We start from the raw sequence: 13,637 nt of genomic DNA, 5'->3' as shown, positions 1-13,637 counted from the left end.
ACTATAGATATGAAGCACAGATCGGTCTGTCATCAAGATGCTTGTACCTCAGAGAGAGGAGACATGCGAGTAGAAAGACGAACTGATGAAAGATATACTGCTAGCTGTAGATCACTGGAACAGACTTCCTCTGACAGGGTTGTAATACTCGTATCAGTTTATAGGGAGGATAAAAATACCGCATGATAAGGTTGGATTGTTAATTTCCAGGCATCTGCGTGATCGTCTGCGTTTCGTAATTAGCTCTCACGATGAGGACTTATTAAGGAAGCCGTCACAGAGCGAAAGTAATGTTTTTATCTTGTGAACAGCTTGGATGTCTTGATGCTACCATAATTCACATACACGGGCTCAATTCAAATGATCAATTGGTTGAAAGCACGAGGGGCATGCGCCCCGCTGCACAAAGTGTGGGTCCTTGCAGCATCGTTGTAAGAGTTGTTGATGTGGAAAAACCCGAGAGCCAATTAAACATCCCTCTGACACTGGTCATCTCATTTAACATCTCCTCGCACGTATTCTTTAAAGGGAGACCAATTCCAATTGAGGTTTCAACTTTCGGTTATGTGTAATGACCTTGCGTTTCCTTGCAGTTGTTAGAGTGTATAGAAGCTGGGCACAAAATCAGATGCATGTCACATGTCTCGAGGGGAATTCTTGAAAGGCACAATGACCTCTTTCGCCAAATAGTGTCACATTAAATGTGGAAATGGAATACTTGATAGGCGAGTAAATTATGAATCATGAACAATGTTCAAACATCTTAATGGTAGTATTACCACCACTTCCACTGATGTCAGCTGTATCTGTAGAAATGCAACCAACCTCATAAAACTCCGTTCTTGTTGACTAGACCATTTACTCGATATGTTTAACAATCTGTCCAGTGAGTAGTTTTAATGAAGAATAATTTCCATTTTCACCCTTCACAAAATGTTGAACAGATAATTTGACACAACTACGCCAGGCTACATAACATGTGTGATAATTAAATGCATCCTTCTGTATGCGTCGGCTGGTATAATCAAACGATTTTCGGGGCAGCGTGACAGTTTACAGGGAGAAAAAGATAGCTTTAAAAGAAATTATTTTGGCATCATTTAACAATTCAGCCAAAGGAATGAGGAAAAACTGAAATCTTCATGCGTCTGACTGTATTGAATTATGTTGCTATTATTCTTATTTTTTTTCCAGTAAGCTGTCTCAAACATCGGAAATTTCAGAAAGCAAAAGTTGAACCAAACAAATGCTCATTCTTTGTCATATTCTGATGAGTGCATTTTATGTCTAGAAAACAAGTGGAGAACTTACTGAGAACATCACTACCTCAGAATACTAAAACATTTTTCCATCTCAGGTGCTGAAACATGCTGCATCTGATTGAAACACCACACAATGAAAAAAATGGTGTGTTGAATTTCCCCAATTTTATTTTGTCAATTGGTTGCATGCAATAAAATGGATCCAGATGCGTTTTTTAAAAAAGTACACAATACATATACTTTCAGATGATTCTATCGTGTTCAGCCATTTCACAAAATAAAATTGAGGAAATTCAACACACCATTCTTTTTCAGTGCATGAAACAATTTATATTTATTTGCGTGATTCCAATCAGTGATTACTGTCATGCTCATCTTTTAGTAATATTGTGAGTTCTCCATAGGCTTATGTAAATGTAGGTACCAACTTTGATCATCTCAATTTCCACCTTTCAACATATTTTAATCAGCTTCTATGATGAAAGACGTAATTAGCTTTTTTTTCTTCGTCAAGTGACTCAACCCAATTAAACCTCAAAGGTCACTGACAGGAAATCAGCCATTTTCTATACCACTTACCCTGTTGCAGGTCATTAGGAGTTTGTGCCTGTCCCTGCTGACTTTGGGCAAAAGATAATTTGCATCCTAGACTGGATGCTAATCAGTCTCAGGGTGCATAAGGCATGCAGTAACATTACATTTACACTGTTACTGAGTGGGAAGTGAACCCCTGTTAGGTTTACACCGAACCGAATAATGTTTTAGGATTCCAAATATGCAGGCTCAGACAAAGTGCAATTACAAACATTTTTATTCAAGACAATCACACCGACAAAGTACAAACTGAAAGCACTGGTCACAAGGAGCCAGACGTAAATAATGGATATAACGAAAAGCGCTTCAAGAGGCAAAGTTAGAAAGAACACAGAGAATACGCAAAACAAAATTTCCAAAATCCAACAACATGAAAACAACCAAGACCAAAAGTAAAATAGCAAACTAGTTCCAAATAAGAAGACGACAGTGAATATTAATTGTATCGTGAGGTCTAGAAAATAACACGTGAAGCGCAACAGCGAGAAAGGTTAATTATCCGTCAAGGAATAGCACAAGTCCTTAAATAGCCACCCAAGCTTGATGGGGTAACGGGTGCGCCTGCTGGAGGGAAACGGCCTTCAGTCCAGCTGGAGCTCAACACAATCAAGACAGACATGACAATCCCTCTGTCCGAATGGAGTGAACTGCGCCGCTGTCTATGACTGATAGAAATCAGTCACATTTAGTGATTCATTCAACAAATTAAGTTGAAATGGACATTGGCAATCTTAGCGTGCAGTGCTAGACGAGTTTGGGACAAAACAAACTTTACAGGACAATGTGAAGAAAACAAGGACAGTTAACCAACTTATTATTCGAGAATACATATTCATCGCCTTTCCCTTAAAATGACATGAGAGTCATGTTGCATTACAACGGCTAACGAACATCGACAGATTTTGCTCAAATATCATGTTGGGGTTAGACCAGATATACTTCGTGGTTGCATGTGCAAATGTTTGTTGTGGTTTATGGAACAATCTCATTCTGTATGATTGTTATGATAGTGTGGTGTCATGCGTATTTTTGTGTGACCTGTTTTGTCATTTAAAGAAGATATTCTCAGAAGCCTTGTATTCCACTTTAAACAAGGAAAAGCAAGCTTGCCTTGTAGTAATTTCAGACTGCACAGGGACCACAGAGCAACACGGTGCACTTTGTTTACCTCGCTGAGTATGGCTGTCCATTTGTATCCTGCTTCGACACTGGCATTTACTCGTACTTTCATAGGCACTTTTGTCCGGGAAATATCACTGTTAGCCACAGCGATGAATGGCATTATGCAATACGTTGCGACCTAACGCGTGTATTTGCACATGATGAGCTACGACATCTACTGTTGTCACACATTAGTACGTGAGAAATCGTGTGTGCGCGAGTGTGTGTGTGTGTGTGCCTGTGTGTGTGTGAGTCAGAGGGAGGGAGAGAGGGGGAGAGAGAGAGAGAGAGAGAGAGAGAGAGAGAGAGAGAGAGAGGGAAAGAGAGACAGAAAGAGAGAGCTGTGAGAGATGAAATAACTGCTTGGGCGAAGGAGGTGTGCTTGGTTTGGCAATAACATAAATGACACCATAGTTAGAAAATGATGATCCAGTTTCAATCTTAATGAGTTTCCTGCTGCTTAGAAGATCCCAGCGTGTATATCTTGTAAAAAAAAATGGCTGCAGATTATTGCAATTAGCATCTTATTCAATTTATAAATGGGACACATCTCTCTTTCATGTCGTCTCAACTACAAATACAGAGTATAAATAAATACCTAAAATATGGCTCACTCGTTGTCTTATGTGTACAGTGTTCCCTCCCTAATTTGCAGTTCGGTTTTTGCGGATTCACTCTATTGCGGATTTTCATTTATGACCATAACCTCATGAATTGCATTATTTTACTGTTTTGGCACGTATTCTTTATTTCCCAAAGATGTCTGTAAGCGAGCTGTGTCATTGTATTTTGCGACATTTTTTTAATTGCCATACAAAATGGAATCCATGTTCAAAAGGCCAGAGTAAAAAAAATGCAATAAAATATGGGACCCCCACAATCTATGTGGAAATAATTTTTCAAGTTCACATTTCTTCACAGCTTCTGATAACGAACACAGAAACATCCCCAAACCTAATAAAACGTGTCCCAAATCAGTAGTTGACTTAGCGTACCTCAGAGAGCTATCTCAATCCCACAACGAAAACGTCATTTTGGAGTACACTGCATCACATGACACAAGTGTGAACCCCCGCCCCTTCCCTCCTTGTTTAAACTCAAAGGTGCACATCATTTAACAAAGCTTGTTAAGACCCTTTTAGTAAAAATGTTAACTAATGCCAATGGATCATAAATGTCAAATGAAAAAAAATGTATCTCCTTCATCTGCATAATTATGCCCTCGACTTGGCAATTTAAAAAGCAGGTTTTTCTATTTATATTCCTCATGCAGTAAAAAGGCCAATGCGTCTAATTGCTAATTACCTTTTTATCACGGACGTTGTCTGTCTGCTCTGGGCCCAGGAATGTTTCATGAGAAAACGCCATTACTTCAAATGTCATCAGTGCAAGCCACATTCAATCTACAGATGAGGCATGATAGAAAACCATTCCATATTTTATGAGACCATGAGTTAATTCAAAAGCTTTGAAACATCCCTTTAGACCCGTACGGCAACTAACACAGATGTGGAGAGCAAGCGTTTATTTTAGTGTGAATGTGACCTGCAGTGGCCACTTTATATTTATGTCCACAGAATTTCACTTTAGGGCGCAAATCTGTCGGGTGCAGTACCGCGGATGCTGCACAAGCTCGGGCCATGGGGAGAGCGCAACAAGTCAACATGACTGAACCCAGGCATGCACTGAGTGGTTGGGCTCGTGCACAACACCGACATCTACATGCGGAATTATTTTAGACAGGATGTAGAGATGAGAAGAAGATAAAGTACTGGCGCATGAGGGGCAGGCTTGTCGGTGGGGCTCTGTCAACAACACAGACGCACCGGTTTTTGTCTAAATGCGCACTTAGAATGCCAGTAAATATTCTGGTAGATGGCCAGGTATGATTGGCGTGTTCTCCAGGGAGGATGGGGTTGCAAGAAACCGATTGGCTGCGCTTGATAGTAGGGGAGTGGTTAGAATATGATGGTCCGCTCCTGCCTTTTGCTTGTGCGGGTTTTGGAGACAGCGATCAAGCAGACGTGGTGGTGTTTAGAGACATTGCGCATGCTGAGCGCGGTGCATCTGAGTTTGAGAGAGAAGGGACAAGAGAAAGGGGGGGGGGGGGGGCAACAGGAGGAGGCAAGAGAGAAAGAGAACAGGAGCTCGTGTGTAGAGAGGGAGGAAGCTTCAGGCAGAGAGACTGGACCAGCGTTCAAACACTGCAGTCTTTCTTTTGCTTCTGTGAAGAAACTATCCCCCTTTCCCGCTGCTCAGCCGTGACTCCGCTGGACGTCTTGTTCTCCATCCCCACCTAGAGAGGAGGAGACAAACACTTTCGAGCGCGGGAGGGAGGGAACAGAAGACGGGACACTTTGCCTTCCAAGTGAGAGTCTGGAAATTCATTAAGCGTCGTCAGCTCTGAGGGACACCTTGTGAGGGAGTCGAAGAAGACGACTTGATGCGCCGTTTGTGTGGGCAGAGAGGAAGCGAGAGGAGGAGTAACCGCTAGGCACTTTTCGGGTAGAATTGGCTAATTAGGGCAGAGGTACAAGAAGAGGGCTGTAGATTAGAGAGTTCACTCCACAGTGATTTGTTTGCTCGTGTACATTATCCATTGTCGTGCGCTTGTTCATGTTCCATTAGCACCCACGCCCGCGTCCTTCACTTCTCACCGCATGTCAGCAAAATCACGTCTCACGCACGCTTGGTGCTGGGCTCTGAGACGCAGCGTGAGCGCATGCTTGAGAACTTGCAGCGCGAACCCGATCAGCAACTTCTCATGAGAGCCCGTTGGACATTTCTGTATCACAGCAGCTGGGCTTGACAAGACGGGGGAAGTCAAAGCTCTCCTATCATCTGCGTGATTAAAGTGATCCTGGATGAACCTGCTAACCATTTTATCTGCCAGGGCGCGACACCTGTGTTTGAGGGATTAGTTGGGAGGCAACAGGGATGGTCAGATGTGTGCGCATGGATTAGGTCCTAAGCACACAAGAATTTCACAGGTGTTGCGGCGGGATTATGCAAACTCTCTTGACGCATGCAGTGACATTACAGGCTTTAGGAATCAGGTGAATGGCAGAGTATTATCTCCAACAGATTAATTCTTATCAAGCTATGACGCTTGGAATATAATTTAACCAGCTGCTCCGGGATTTGAAAGTGTCTCGATCGACTTTTGAAGTAACCAGAGTATAGGTTGAAAACACGTTCAGCATTCAAGATCACCCCTCAATGACTTTGGCTCCCTCATTGTGAACTGCGCGCAGTGCCGAGTGACGTAGTTGCTTCTAAAAACTTGTATTATGAGACGCTCAAGCACGGATGAGACGCCGTACCGGCGAAGTCCATCTCTGGACAGCAAGCCGGACACACCGCCGTTCACCTCTGGCTTCCATCGCTTCAGCGGAGAGTTTGAATACAAGCGGCCACCGTTTGCGTTTGGCTTCACCACCACAAAGGGGCCACAGACAACCAAGGGCCGCTGCGCTCAAGGAAAGAAGTATGTGGTGTTTTACCTGGACCTCTCCTTCATATTCCTCCTAGAACTGCGGCGGTGCAGGATGGCTGAAGGTTGTATGATGGCACTGCGATATGGGATGGTCTTCTTCAACCTCCTCTTCTGGGTAAGACAACATTTTGTTGAGTGTGGCTGACTGACCGACTCTTTTACGCCTTGCTTGACTCTGACACGGCTTTGGATGTCTTGTTTTTGTCAGTGATTTATGAGAGCTTTTGCTTCTTTGGGATGTGGTCATGATGTGAGAGGAGAGAGTGATGGAGATGATGGATTTCAACGTGTGCAAAGCTTGCTGTGTGGGTGATTCGAGCAATTACTTCTTACGATAGGAGAAGCTTAGTGTGAGTGTGTAGGCCGTCTTGTTTGCTGTATTAAGCTTTGGCTTACTTAGAGCGTGTTTTGTATGCACTTAATAATAGTGTTATTCTTGTATAGCAAACCCTTACCTGGCTGCGCTGTGCCTGCCTGCCGGTGCAAGCATGCGCGTCAGCATAAAGATCTAAGTGAGTGTCAGTTTACGGTAGCTCGCTGATCGTATCTGTTAGCCGTGGAGCTCTCGGAGCTGTTTTGTCTGACTGTGTCACTGGTACTCCGATAACCCCGCAACAAATCACTTTCACTCACACTGTTAAACTTGTCATGTTCCTCCCCAGCGGATCAGATTTGAAGATCCTATTGTGTGTTTTGGCCGCAACCTTCCTCGATATAACTCATCGAACTTGTCACGTAGTTTGTAAAGGATTTTGGTCCCCATGGCTGCCTTGCTGGCACAGTTGTTTTGATTTAACATATTGTTCTGTTCTTCGTGGTAATGGAATGAACTGAATCCTGAAATACAATCTAGCTGCCCAGATACAATCTCCCTTGGGCATCGAGCAACCTCTTCACTCGCGGATTTTCTTTCTGCTATAAAACTCAGTGGAGGACAGGTCACAATTTGTTATTCGCGCGACTTTGTGCAATTGTGTGCATGTGTGTGTGTGTGTGTTGGCGCCGTGAGAAAAACGTTGACCACTTGACCACCACACTGAGCTACTGGCTTCTCGTCTGCAGAGAAGCCAATCGTGTTACAAACCTCCAGGTAAGAACTGGTAAAGGCATTCACTACGGAGCCTGGCTTCTCATCTGAGTCATACAGGTTGCTGATGGCCAGTGCTCAGGTTCACCCAAATCAAGCCTCATTCACCATTGGGATTTTGTCAGATAATTCAAAAGTGAATACATGTGGATTTCAATTTAACCTATCTTGAAAAGCGTGATGTGGAATCTTTGGAGTTATAGATCATGTTAACAGTAGGTCAAATGCAGAGAATTTGGACAGGACAGACAGCAAAGATGTGGCAGTCGTCCCTAGTTTTCATAAAAGTAGATGTGTGAGGGGAAATATGAAGCAGGAGGGAAGGAACAGGCAAGTTAATCAAATATTAATCAAGACTATTTAGATGTGAATGTTATTTTGGTGAATAAGTGATCAAATCACATGAACGGTTCATTTATTTTTTAAGTAGAATGGCAGAGTCCTGCCTGGCCCCACTGTCAAATGTTTCCTGTTCTGCTTTGTCATATCAGTAAGTAATTGACCAATTGAAATGACTCAAATACAATTTCTAAGATGGGCGCCAACATCATGCTTTCTGGATTCAGCCTCAATTCGGAATTCATTTGAATGTTTGTCCTGCAAACATAATCTGTGCAATTTCTATTGGCTTGCCTGATTGCTTTTTTCACTGTCAAGCGAAGCTTAAAATGTGATGTATAAAGGTATGGTAGCAAATTAACGTCACAGCAGGTGTCTTTTCAGGAGGCGTAGAGGCTCAAGTTTTAACAACACTTATTCTGTATGACCACAAAGAGTAGAGTTGTGAAACAGAACTGACAGTGGGAAGTGGGAAGATCAGAGGACGACAAAGGAAGCCTCTACAAAGTCAGACTCTATTATTTTCTATATCCATGTGTTAGTCTTCTCACGAGTGCATGCTATCTGAGCTCGGCCTATCTGCTCTTATATACAATTGGTGTTAAAGTTAACTGGTCTCGAGGCAAGCACTGGAGCCGGGAGGGACGTTGTGTCAAGCTACGATTTAATGTTTTCATGACGTGGGTCAGATTTGCCGCGCTGAAGGCAAAACGACTATATGGAAATGGTTGTGTTGACTGGAGAAGGCTGACAAACTCCTCTGCACCCACACATGAGCTGCAACTGTGCTCAGGTTTTGCTGCAGTAGAAAGAAAATGACTGACAGGAAGATGCACTACATTACAACTTTGGAGAGCCACAGAGGATGGCTCAAATCAACTTCTGGGTTTGAATAATCTTTGGTGCGGCTTTCTTTGGCTACTTCATACAGGCTAAAAGTCGTTAATTTGAACATTTGAAATGATCAGTCCAGTCATGATGTTTCATTCAGGGTGTAGCTTGTCTCTCTCATCCTACGTCCGCATGAATGTCCTCCATCCGCTACAATTCTCAGAGCCCTCATATATCAAAGCTTTGCTTCATTTTGTATATTGATCAATCAGTCTATCTCATCAATGGGGCAATTAAAAGGGCACGCAGAGGAGCAGTATGGATGCTTTCATTCAAAAAAAAGAAAAAAGGTAAAAAAACATTCAGGCAAATGGCTAAATAGTTTAAAGTGCTTAAGAACAAATGTTACACAATATAGTTGTCATGATCTTGTCCTGTATGCTTTGTTTTTCAGTCTCCAGCCTGAGAGTGGGCTTTCCCTCATGCGCAGCATGTGACACTAATCATCCTTGTTACCTAGCTGCCTTTGAAAGCCATGCCACGCCGACAACTGGCTGTCAGATTATTAAGCCTTGCTCACGACTCTGTCTCCAAGTGCTTTCATTTTCTAGACGCTCACAAGTTATGCCGTCAAGCTGTGAGTTCTATCAGGCCTTTATGGCCTGTGGGTCTCCAGAGGCAGCTGACGTCTACCGGCTGGCCAGGCGGAATGCCGGGGCAAAAACTACGCATGCTGTCCTTAGAGCTAACTAGAACCTGTTGACAATTTTTAAAATGTTACTTTTTAGGTCATATGCACATTAATGAGGAAGCCATCCGTGCTTGCGGTATCTCTTTTGTCTTGTTCCTTCCCTTCTCCTCCTCCTCCTCCACGCCTACCTGCTCACAGAGAATAAGACAGAGGAAGAAAAGTGAATTGGAGGCAATTAAGTCCAAAGATGCAGCTAGTTTACTCAACTATACAAGCAGCCAATCATCTTGCGCACTGGTTAGACATCCACTCGAAAAAGAAAAGAACATCTCATTAGCAGTGACATCCAGTATTAGCGGTTATTGAAACCGTGACTTTTTAAAATCGTCAAATTAGTACACAGTTGATGCCATGTAATGACATAATTAAACGGCTTTTGTCACACGGGATCAATTGAATAGCCAAAGTGCTGCTTTTTCTGGTGTGCTTGCCTGGTTCACTAAATGTCAGTGTGCTGCTTATTGTACAGTGAGTTGACTTCATTGGCGTCATAACATTCTTATCACAAGTCAAAACAAAAAAAATGACGACGACGCCAACACTCAAAAACAGCAGATTCTCATCGCAGTGTGTAAGTCAGCATTTGCATTTCACATCTTATCAAAACACATTGATATGCAAAACTGAGTTTTCCTGATAATTGGCAGTCCCAAAAAGCTTTGGTGGGCTGCACGTGTATTAATTAACATGGCGCAGTGCACTTACGTCACATATGCGTAGGGTTGGGTACCTTTCATATTTGAACTGGTTTGTTTTCGATTTCAGGTATCGGGGAATCAGTACAGATACCCAAAAATTGGTACGGTTAAGGATCTTTTCTGTGATTGTGGCAATAAATATACATTAAATAAACTCTAAAATGCTTTGAATGAAATATTTATTTTAAAATATTAACTTTGACAAATAACAAAACATTGTGAATTTAAAACACATGAGCCAGAGGATGGAGTAAAAAAACAAAGATTTAAACATTTTACAAGTAGTAAAGTATTAATCATACAAACAAATGGTATATTAGAAATTACAAAGGGCGAAGCAAAGTATTTTGCAATGAACTGCACAAGAAAACAGTACTACGAAAAACGAAGATAATTAATCATTGTTTTCGTGTTTATTTTCCTTTGTTCCTCGTGCAGCTGTTTTTCAAGAACACTCGTGCTACATTCAGACCAAACACAAGGTGAGCATTTCTGGATGTGCAATTCCATATACAATCTATTCAGTTTGCGCTGTCGGGCGCGGATGCGTGCGGGGCAGCGTGGTTCACGCATTTAGAACGATGGGATGTGGCAGCGAATCAGGAATGTAGCTCGTCGCACACAGCTTCCTGCACAGGTAGTTTCTGAGTGGAAAATATGGAGCAATGAAGGAAAAAATATATGATTGCAGTCTGTTGTCACATGGAACTCTGCAACACAGCCAGCTCTCAGTACTTAACAAGTTCATACACAGCAGCAGCAGCACAAGCACAGGCACACACAGCTTAGTGAAATAAAAGTCAAGTAGGATAATATCATTGTGGTGTTTGAGAACCAAGGGGTATACAACGTAGCCAGCATCGAAAACCTGCCAGGGCCGAGCCAAAAAGGGAGCAGGCGTGGGGAATGGGGAGCGAGGAAGTGGCTGTTTCTGAATCTGAATAAGAATTGACTTACCGGTATTTAAAGCGGAAGAACTATGAACCAAGTAGCACTTAGCAGCAAAGTCACACAACCACCGGCGCACAGGTTCAAATATTGTTTTTTTCTGTTCGAGGAGAAGGAGGAGCCCTTTTTCCTCGTATAGTTCCCAAGTGACCACGAAAGACACAGAGCGGTAACTAAGACTCATGCGCGTACTAATGTAAAAAAATATGAACAATGCTTAATTTGTTTATTTTTAAAATATTAAATTATTTATTTCCTCTATGTGGAGCTACAAAAAATACTAAGCCCTTAACTGTTTCAATTGAACTTCTACAAATTTAAGTTTTTAAAAGCAGACAGAATGACTGCAAAACACAAAACAAAACATTGTAAATTATGTCAATTAAATGATGTGAAAACAAACAAATATAAAACAAACAAAAAAACAACAACAAAGAACAGCACCCAGATAACTTTTTTTGCTTGCAAGCTCTACATTGTGCTGTCCCGTCTTTTCTTAACTATTCCTTACGAGCTTGTTCGTGTTTACTCTCCTTGCTTTTTCTCAGTGTTCGCTTTCCCTCCTCTGTGTGATCGAGCCTCTAACTGTGGCAACTTTGGCCCCCTGTAGTCAGAGACTAACTGACAGTCACGCGTGGGCTCTCCAAAGTGAACAGTGAGGACAGCTCTGGTCGAAGAGCTGTTTCGTTCACAACCAACACATCACGACACCTCAGACTAGTGGTTCTTAACCTTGTTAGAGGTGCCGAACCCAACCAGTTCAGATGCACATTCACCGAACCCTTCATTAGTGAAAAATAAAAACATGATTTATTTTTTATTTTTTACAAATTCAAGACTTAAAAAACACATTTATTAAAAACAAAAAAAAATACAGTCAGTGTTGTCCAAGCGGTCATCACAAATTGACATGTTGAGTCGGGTGTGCCTTAAACTCCATGGCAGAGGCTCCGTCGAACCCCTGAGACCGATCCACCGAACCCCTGGGGTTCGATCGAACCCAGGTTAAGAACCACTGCCTTAAATCGAACTATGTTAAAAAAAAAGACAGTTGGAAGAGGACGTGAATGAGAATCAAGATATTCGGATCAAATTAAACATTTTAATGTTACTGACCTGGTACGAAATGCTCCCTACGTTTTGGCCACACACTTTCTCTATTTTCCAATAAGAAAATAGAAGTATTGTTTAGTTTATATTTATAGATTAAAACCTCCGCCCAAGGTTCAGGTCCCATGGCTTAACTTGTGAAAATTTGCTCCTCAAAATTCGAAGTTGCTCCTCAGAGTTAAAAAAAAAAAGTTGTTTCCAGCCTCGGAGTCATTGATAAAAATGTGTACGTTGAATCTAGCGTATTTCAAGGCACTGCTTGATCAGGTTGGTGAAAAGTGCTAGAAACGTGCAATTTTTTATCCATCCATCCATCCATCCATGCATCCATCAATTTTCTGATCCGCTTATCCTCACAAGGGTCGTGTGGGTTGTCTTTGGGCAGTAGGCGGGGGACATCCTGAACTGGTTGCCAACCAATTGCAGGGCACACAGAAATGAACAACCATTCGCGCTCACCCTCACACCTTGGGACGATTTGGAGCGTTCCATTAAAATGTCACGAATGTTTTTGGAATGTGGGAGGAAACCGGAGTACCCGCAGAAAGACAACGCAGGCACCGGGAGAACATGCAAACTCGACACTACCGGAACCTGGAATCCTGCACCTCTGCACTGTGAGGCCGACGCACTAACCAGTCGACCACTGGGCCACCCATTTTCAGCATGTTATATTAAAATGAAATATAGCATAGCCACACATGCTTCCCCTGTGTCACATCTCCACACCCACGTTCTAAGAAAGGCTGTAGCCGCTTTCACATGCAAACCGGGCTAAAACCTATTCCATTGCAGCTGTGCAATGTGAAGAGGCCTTTATCCCATAAATGAGTTCAGAAACAAGCATTTCCACATTATCATCCTTTTTTAAATAAATCAATACAAGTGAATTTATCTCTTGTGAAATTTAAATAAAGCTTAAAATCATCTGGAGGATGTTGAATATTCTTTTCACATTCCGAGTACAGTACTGCAGGGTTGATGCAAACTTTGGGATGTGTTTTATTTGCAAGCGATGAAAAGAAATTGCTATAGAAACACATTCATTCAGAGCTGCGCTTTGTGTTGCTGTGTGCGTACATCATACCCTTGAAAAGAAAGTCAGAAGGAGACAACAGTTTTCAGAAAAATAGGAGTACCAATGTGTGAAGTGTTAAATATGCTGAAACCTTGGCCAAGTGTGTTAGGGGGGGAAATATGACCTCTTCCCAAACAAACAAACAACAAAGCTAATAAGCAACCTATTCAACCCAAGACAAATGCTGATGATCACCGAAATGTAAAGGTTGATGACTCTTGCATAAAATTGCAACAGTAAGTTGCTAAGAAATATGCAAGCTCTAATAGCTGGAAATGACCA

The 13,637-nt window shown here is 42.2% G+C and overlaps 1 protein-coding gene across 5 annotated transcripts in view; it reads left to right on the top strand.

The window, feature by feature from the left end:
• The window catches only part of tspan4a (tetraspanin 4a), a 130,573-nt gene that overhangs the window by 14,303 nt on the left and 102,633 nt on the right, over positions 1-13,637 (top strand). The window contains exons 1-2 of one of the 5 annotated variants that reach the window (XM_052063305.1): positions 5,013-5,547; positions 6,549-6,628. In XM_052063305.1, coding sequence (XP_051919265.1) covers positions 6,566-6,628 — 63 coding nt within the window. In that variant the 5' untranslated portion in view covers positions 5,013-5,547; positions 6,549-6,565. Of the gene's footprint in view, positions 1-4,930; positions 6,629-13,637 lie in introns of those variants that run through there. The other 4 variants (XM_052063306.1, XM_052063303.1, XM_052063304.1 and 1 more) reach the window with 4 other exon arrangements.

This window comes from Hippocampus zosterae, chromosome 4 (genome assembly GCF_025434085.1).
Source record: "Hippocampus zosterae strain Florida chromosome 4, ASM2543408v3, whole genome shotgun sequence".
In the NCBI taxonomy this organism is placed as follows: domain Eukaryota; kingdom Metazoa; phylum Chordata; class Actinopteri; order Syngnathiformes; family Syngnathidae; genus Hippocampus; species Hippocampus zosterae.
This window is presented reverse-complemented; position numbering and strand designations above follow the sequence as displayed.